Source organism: Solanum tuberosum, unplaced genomic scaffold (genome assembly GCF_000226075.1).
Source record: "Solanum tuberosum cultivar DM 1-3 516 R44 unplaced genomic scaffold, SolTub_3.0 scf00379, whole genome shotgun sequence".
Taxonomy (NCBI): domain Eukaryota; kingdom Viridiplantae; phylum Streptophyta; class Magnoliopsida; order Solanales; family Solanaceae; genus Solanum; species Solanum tuberosum.
In genome coordinates this window covers 386,943-395,394 of record NW_006239309.1, presented here as the reverse complement: position 1 = coordinate 395,394, position 8,452 = coordinate 386,943, and the positions used below count along the sequence as shown (strand labels likewise).

The 8,452-nt window shown below is 31.2% G+C and overlaps 2 protein-coding genes across 2 annotated transcripts; one reads left to right on the top strand and one right to left on the bottom strand.

The window, feature by feature from the left end:
- Nucleotides 1-2,849: 2,849 nt before the first annotated feature.
- On the top strand, nt 2,850-3,339 carry LOC102584353 (arabinogalactan peptide 14-like). Its single transcript, XM_006362188.2, has one exon. It carries the CDS (start codon nt 2,924-2,926, stop codon nt 3,104-3,106), a length of 183 nt encoding a protein of 60 aa, XP_006362250.1. The 5' UTR covers nt 2,850-2,923; the 3' UTR covers nt 3,107-3,339.
- A 3,232-nt stretch (nt 3,340-6,571) lies between these two features.
- Nucleotides 6,572-8,389, bottom strand: LOC102584034 (uncharacterized). Its single transcript, XM_006362187.2, has 2 exons — nt 7,686-8,389; nt 6,572-6,931 (listed from the first exon to the last, which is right to left on the bottom strand). The coding sequence occupies exons 1-2, from the start codon at nt 8,310-8,312 to the stop codon at nt 6,815-6,817; spliced, it is 744 nt and encodes a 247-aa protein (XP_006362249.1). The 5' UTR covers nt 8,313-8,389; the 3' UTR covers nt 6,572-6,814.
- Nucleotides 8,390-8,452: the final 63 nt, after the last annotated feature.

Below are 8,452 nucleotides of genomic sequence, written 5' to 3'. Positions count from 1 at the left end.
GCCTTTAGGCAGATTTTGTATCTTTAGTTGGTTAGAGATTTCAACTTTGGATCTTTTTGTGAATGCTCTCATACCAAGTTTCAATTTTTTGTTCAGGTTGATTTGGATCTTGAAGATTCACATCCACATGCCAACTAATAGTTCTAAGTTTGTTTGTTTGTTTTGGTTACCAAGAAAAAATAAGAATATGTATGGTTTGATTGTTAGTTTGTTGCAGTTCTTCATTGATTATACGAAAAAAAGACCTCAAGGCTAAAGATTACATTTTTGGATCTTTTTGTGAATACTCACATGCCAAGTATCAATTTTTGTTCATCTTGTTCTTCTTGGTCCTCATATTCTGATTTGTATCTTGAAGATTCACAGCCACATGCCAATTGATGCCTAATAGTAAATATTTTTAATTTTCCTATCAACAGATACTTTTGATAGTCTGATTGTTATCTTCTGTGTTTATACTTTCCTTGAGCCGAGGGTCTATCAATAACAAACTCTACATGAACAAGGTAGGGGTAAGATTTACGTACGCACTGTTCTCACTAGACCCCACTTGTGGGATTACTATGGATATGTTATTGTTGCTATGGATGATAGTCTGATTGTTATTCTGTTGTTGTTTAAGCTTTCCAGATTGATTATGATATATCAATTTGTTACATATTCTTTTTTATCAGTGAGAAGATGAACTTTTGGTAGGTGAATTTGAGGATTGTGTTGCTTTTGCTGCTTGAGTTCTGGTTATTAATTTTGTGGGCATATTTTTGGGAATCAATAACAATGGTTTAAATGTGGAAACACTGGAAACAATATATTTGGCTGGATTACCTCTTCTATACCGTGGATATTTGTTTAGCAACGGTGAATTCTTCAAAAATGTCGATAGATGCGTGTCGTAGGACCCTCTAAAAGTTAGGCATATTTGGAGAATCTAACATGGTGCGGCGATATTTTAGGAGAGTTAGAACAAAATATATTTTGAGTCATCTTATTAGGAATTATTCTGATGTCAATTTTGTCATTTTCAAGGACCACTTTGGTTGATAGTTATATTCTTGATATTATCCCTTCAATTTTCAACTCAAGCACATATTTGAGGTATCAAGGTATAACTTTCTTTGTTATCTATAAACATGCTTTAATTGAGATTTGTATTCATAAGTTAACCCCCCTTCTCTTCTTACTTAATTGAATTACACTTATTGAGGTACCTAATTGTCTTCACTAGTAATTTCCTCATTGCATCTTCTTTATTTTTAAGCGTTGTTTAGTTTCTCTTATCAGTAGTATACTATCGTATCCTTATTCCTGTGAAATATGTTGCTTGAATTCTTCAAAAATATCATTAGGTATATGCCAGATTCTTTAAAAGTAATGCATTGTTTGAGGATTCAATACGAGTGTGACGTTATATTTGGAGAATCCGAACAAACCAGCTTCACATGTTTGGTTCTTTAGTTCTTATCCATCTTTATTAGAACTTTGACATAGCAGTGTCATCAATTCTGATTGCAGACCATAGTTTGTCTGCATCACTCTGTTTTGCAGTAACTTTGATTGCCCGGACTCTTAAAAGATGTTGTCATGTGCGTGTTGGATCCTTCAAAAGTAATACATTTTTTGGAGGATTCGATACAGGTGCAAGAGTCCAAGCAATGCTTTGTAGTCTTTAAAGTTCTGATAAATCTGCAAATTTGTTTTACAATACTTCACACCAGCAGGAGAAATGTCATTCTGCATTGTTTTTTCATATTTCAATGCTTGTTTCTTCTTGGTTGCAGTTCTGAGATAGCATAATACATAAACAAATACTCAAATTTGACCTCAACTGGCGACAAATACTTCAATTTTAAGTATGCATATTTAAACATCTTAACTCACTTTTATTATAAAATGTTTACCTATATATTTTCAAAATTTATGTGTCACGTCAGCATTCTGTGTTAAGTTTCCATATAGAAAATAAAAAGAATACCATATAATAAAGTGAACCTCCCCTAGCCTTAGGCCAGAATTTGCCAAGACAATACTCCTTGACAGCAGAGAAAATCATCCACACAGCTCAATACACCTCTCCACCACTCAATTACTCCAATATTTTAATTCATAAAAAGAAAAACTTTCAAATTTTACCCTCTGAGATATCATTTTAGTATTATTATTATTTTCAATTCGATGTTTGATGTTTGTAATGGAGTTCGATTAAATTCAAATTTATGTCAAGAAATATCAGATTGTGGGATAAATCATATCCGCTAAGACTTTTAATTAAGTGAGAAGGTATTGCCACTTCATCGCAACTCTTATGATGAGAAATTAAAGTATAATATTCAAAATACTATAAATTTGAAAACATTTCATCTTTTCCCTTTATTTTATGATTTTGTAGCCATAAAAATAAAAGTATATATTTAATTTCTTTATAATTAATAAATATCAAGTGAACCCCACAAATGAGCCAATATATCGTTGGCTACAGCTGTATGACATACCAAAGGACAATCAGCCATCCTGTCAGCTAACGGGCAGCATATAAGCCTCAAAAAAATCAATAGTTCAAAATAATTTGCTCAATTGATATATTTGGTCGATCGATTAAAAATAATTACAGTAATTAGATAAATAAAAAATATATACACTATTAGGTATGAATATACAAATTTTATGTATAATGTTTTAAATATGTAATCGACATATCTTTTTGATTATTATTTTGATGAGCGAATAATTATATATATGAAAATTTTGAATTTTTTAAGGCATATATGTAGTTGGACTAACGGTCTCTTCGGGCAGCACTGCCCGTAATATTATACACACATCATTTTGTCTATAAATTTTTGCTTTTTTCTTTCTTTCAACAATTTGTTTGTGAATTGCTATTTTTCTCTCAAAAAATAGTTTAATTTCTTTAAATTTTGCAACAATGGAGGCAATGAAGATGAATGTATTGTTGGTGGTTATGATGGTCGTGTTGGTGGCCTTGTCCGAAATTCAAAATGTAGTTGCAGCGGATGCACCTGCTCCTGCTCCAGCCTCGGATGCTACCCTATTCGTTCCTACCGTTTTTGCCTCTCTTGTAGTTCTTGCATTTGGAATTCTCTTCTGATTGAGCTAGCTTGTGTGGACATCGACTAATGAAGCGTAGTTCTTTATTGAGTCAGACTATATGTGATATGTGTAGATTTATTTATTTTTGGTTATTTCAACTCAATGTGTTAGATCATTGAGATGAGGAGTTTGAGGTTCATTTGATTGTATTTATATCTCATTGTGATATTGTCACTTTGCACATATACTTATGTTGTTATGAATTTATAATATGTGATTTTTACTCTTTAATTTCTCCTTTTCCATCAAACAAAAGCAATATTGGAAACTTGTGGAGTGAAAATTAGTTTTTTCTTTTCACTAATAAGAGTTGGGATGACTCATTTTACTCTAAATTAAATAAACATTATGATGTTACGTTTAAATTCTTCTCAAGGTTGTTATATATAGCAACAGCACTACATATTACAAAAAGAGGAAAAAGATGATTCAAATTCTAAGGCTTTTTGTGAGCTCAAAAGATAATTACATATAAATATATCACAAGAAGTACAATAATTATTAATCAGAAAAGGAAAACAAATAATTTGTGATAAAAAAATTAAAATACATACAGAAGTTTTTCTACATTGTGCTTACAAATTTAATATTTTTTTTAAAAAAAATGGGACTATTATTGGGAATCAATTTGGATATTGCTTTCTTCTACACCTCACATTTTGTCGGTGTAAGTTGTTCGAAGCATGTGGGATTGTCTCTTTTTTCTTTATCTATTTAGTTTTGGTTAGGGACTCTTTTTTTCTTTTTGTCTGAGAGTCTAGTGAAATCAATTTTTACGCTCACAAAAATAAAAAATAAAATCTGCATACAATTTAATCTTTTTTAACTTCACTTGTCAAAATGTATCAAGTGTTATTATTGTAACGTAGGCGTTGGAGGGTGGAAAAGAGATAGTAAGCTTAGAAAATCTCTTATGAAATTTATTTTTCAATAAAAATAATATATTTAGATCTTATTAGTTATGAGAATTGAAAAATCATATCAAACATGCCTACATAATTTAAGTCAAAGTACATAGATATCCGATTTCAAAATCACTATTTAAGCCATGTTTATAGTGCAAACACACCCTCAAGTCCATACCCATTTTGCATGCGGTGTTTGAAGTTTTATATATCAACATTTCAATCTTTTTAACTAAAGTTCAGAAATTTTACGTAAATTTCATGCACATTTGACTGAAGTTCAACCATTTTACTTGAACTTCAATTTTAGGTAACTTTTAAATATTTTTATACTTGAAGTTACATTTTTACCAAGCCTAACTCCAAACACCACATATCTTAACTAGTCCCAATATGAACAAACATGCAAAATTTTCACAAAAATGCTTACATGTTAAATAGCTATGTCCAAATAACATGCCCATCTTTTCATATTCTTCTATTGGGCCCAAAATTCAGTCCATATAGGTAATATCGTTGGGCCAACCCAATTGTTAGATTTTAGTCTATGAAACCCTAAACCCTCTCCATAAAATCATCATATTGTACTCATAATTCAGCAGCAACAATATCACAATACTTCACCAATTCACCTTTGCCTTCTTCTTCTTGTTCTTATGTAATTTATAGCATTTTATGCACTAATTATTTTTACCAATTGCCTCTTTGAGTAGCCATATGGACAAATTTTAGTTTCATATTTTGGCTTAGTTAGGAGGCAGAAACTAAATCTTTTGATGCTTTCAATTAAGGCCTTCTGAAAGAACTCTTTTTTGTTCTTCTTCATCAATTGTCCTTCAAGCATCTTTTGGACACCCACTTCTTCAAATCTTCTAAAGAAAGTTTTCAAAAAAAATAATTATGGTGTTTTTAAAATCCAAAAGGGTATTAGAATTGATTAGTAGTTTTAGTTTTTGCCTCAAAGATTCAATCTTTGGTTCTTCATGTAAATTTTTTTTAAAAAAAATAATCCAATGATGATGTTGTTGATAAAATCCAAAAGGGTATATGAATTGAGTGTTAGTTATTATTTTTTGCCTCAAAAGATTCGATCTTTGGATCTTTTTCACTTTGTTCTTCTTTATTAATTTTTGCCTCAAGAATTCCCTAATGAGTTATTGAAAAATTCATTAGGTTCAGACAGGGGCATATAGTAATATTTTGAGGATTAAATCTTGAGCTGAAAAGTTTAAAGATTTGTTCTTTAATGAATTTAAGTTTGAGAGGTTTGAATTGTTTCTTTCCTCTCATCTGTTCCTTTTCTATAGGTTCTTTCAAACATTCAATAAATTTAAACATTGGATCTTTATAATATTTGTTGAGTTTACATTAATGTTTTGATTTGTGATGAGGCAGATGATGATTTATTATTATTTCGACTGATCAAACTTTGATGATCCAAAATTCGAGCTTTTTAAAACTGATGCCTCCCATTTTTATAATTCTTTTTAGTCTTTAGGAACTAAGATTTAGTTTAACTTAATTCGATATAACTATCGAGTATAGCTTAGCCTTTATTCGGCCTAAAGCTAATTAAAGCTATATTTATATAAATATCGAGTGCTGTTAAGTATTTAATGACTCAAGCCAAGTATATATATATCTTGAGGCAGATGATGAATTATAATTATTTGGACTGATCAAACTGTGATGATCCAAAATTCGAGCTTTTTAAAACTGATGCCTCCCATTTTTATAATTCTTTTTAGTCTTTAGGAACTAAGATTTAGTTTAACTTAATTCGATATAACTATCGAGTATAGCTTAGCCTTTATTCGGCCTAAAGCTAATTAAAGCTATATTTATATAAATATCGAGTGCTGTTAAGTATTTAATGACTCAAGCCAAGTATATATATATCTTGAGGCAGATGATGAATTATAATTATTTGGACTGATCAAACTGTGATGATCCAAAATTCGAGCTTTTTAAAACTGATGCCTCCAATTGCCTTGAGGTTTTAACCTATAAAAGATATTGAGAATTATACGCCTTGATAACCATCCTCTAAACCAAATGAATTGAGTGATGTGCTCAACTTGTGTTATAATAGTATTATTATATCCCTATTTTTTGTGATATTACAACATCATGTCTTAGTTTTTGAAGCTAGAGACTCGGTATAGTTAATTTTCTACCTATAAACATTGAATATGATTAAATATTTAATTGACTTAGGGGAGCTTTGATCAAGCTAAATTATTGTAGGGAAATAATTTAATTGGTAGGTCACTAGTCACTATTCAAATAAATATCATTTTATACTGAATTTGTTTGACTAGTTCAATCAATCCCTTTCTTTACTTCTACGAATATATAATAAAAATAAAATATCTACCCAACTTGGTTGAAACATCTTAATTTAAATCAGTTTATCCTTAATATTGGTTTACTCAGTCTCCACTAATAGCAACAATTGTTTACTAGTTATATTTTATATAACTTGGACTATCAGGGTATATAACTTAAATTTCGTTTAAAAAAGACAAGGCGCAAAAAACATACAAAAACACACATGAAATTCACCACAAAATTTAACATTCATGGGATAATATTGCATTTATCTTAACCATACACCAATTTCTCATAATAGAAGACTTTACTATAAGCTCTGTAGAATCTTGGAATTATTTACAACATTATAATAAAAATCCTATATTTATGTACTAGAGTTTGATAGCACAAAGTTAACCGACACTCTCCAGATACCGTCATTGCTTCTTCTTTGGAAAAAAGAAGTTTACGATCCATGGACCGAACATTTAAAGAGCATCATAGTAACCTCCAACTGTAATGTGTGCTCTTGTAACTGGAACTCCTCTCACTGCTGAAATTGCTTCATTCAATCTTGTTGCATGTTGAACTACACGCTTGATCCTCTGCATTAATCCCAGAAAAAAAAATAGGTTTCTTAGACCGGGTTCACTAAATATTAGTAACAACAACAATAACATACCTAATGACGTTGGAACAATCATTATAGTATGATGATAACACTTGATTAGCAAAAAAAATTCATGCTTTCCTCCTGGGGACCTTGGAAAGTAAAGAGGTTGTTTTTGATCTACTAAATATAAGTTCTAGTAAGGGAATGATAAGAATGTGTAGACCTGATTTCTTTTTATGGATCAATCACGAATAGGGAGCAGAATCATACCGAGGGTTGGAGTTAGGAGGTGTGGAAGCCCCCTTCCTGACCTAAATCTGCCTTAGGGATCGGGGTCAGGAGGCGAACGGGATCCAAAGCTGTCCGATAGGTAGACTATTAGATTGAGTCAAAAGTCTACCAACACATAAAGGTTCTAATTTGAGTGGGAGCCCAAACAAGTGAGCCAAGAAGATCTTGATTGAAAGCTCCACTATTCTACACAGTGAGAGAATACAATTCAATCAAATCAATCAAGAATCTCATCCTATGTTAAGTGGGCTAACCAAATAGAATAAAAGGTTTGATTCCTATCATAGCCAGGAGGTCTAAGGTTCAAGTCTCTCAAGACACCTATTTGGTTTCAGGCCATTTGCTTACTCTAAAACAACTTTTAAATGCGCGATCCTATCTAAAAGCTTAAACAATTAGAAAACATTCTATAATATCAACCAAGATAATAAATTTAATTGAAAAATATGCCAAACCTTATCATCAGTAAAGATTTGGAACCTAATCTTCTGATTCTGCTTATGTTTTTGGTGATTACCAATAAATATGATGCAAATAGTAGCAGCAGCAGCAACACCAAAAGAACAAATAGCACCAATACCATTTAAACTCTTGTTCAACAAGTTCAATCCACTATTACCATTTTCTTCAATTTTCTTATCTTTTTCAACCTCAAAATCCTCTGTTTTCTCCTCAAATTGTGACAAAAGACTCTTGTTAATAGACTTTGGTGAGTCCATTTTCATGTTGTCAAATTCATTTTCCTTCATTTTCTTGAAAAAAACTTGTGCGAATTGATCATGATGTTCACCAAAGTTTGGAACTTTAAGCTCAAGAGGGACTTTAGTAATGACTTCTATGGGAATAATAACCTTTTCTTGATCATTTGAGGTTTCTTGAAAAGTTGGATCCAAAGGGACTAATTGATGTGTTGTGTCAACAAATTGAGATGATTTTGGAGATGGACAAATGAAATAATTCATGTTGAATTCATTCTTGGAATTATCAGATGAATATTTTCTTGAAAATATCATTTTTCCATCATCATCATGGATTTGAAGGAATCCATCATCAGGAAGAATCTCCCACTCTTCAAGATCCATTTTTTAAGAAAAAAAAATCTAAGGAAGACAGGGGCTAGAAGAGTGAGGTGATATAGTTTTGAGATTTTGATCTTTTTGATGCTGAATTATTGGAGTAATAATAAAGAGGGAGTAGGGGTGGGGGTAGGGGTAGGGGGTAG

Coding starts and splice junctions, on each gene's coding strand:
- LOC102584034 (XM_006362187.2), bottom strand. CDS start 8,312: ATGGATCTTGAAGAGTGGGAGATTCTTCCTGATGATGGATTCCTTCAA. Junction 6,932..7,685: donor AAATCTTTACTGATGATAAG/GTTTGGCATATT, acceptor GGATTAATGCAG/AGGATCAAGCGTGTAGTTCA.
- LOC102584353 (XM_006362188.2), top strand. CDS start 2,924: ATGGAGGCAATGAAGATGAATGTATTGTTGGTGGTTATGATGGTCGTG.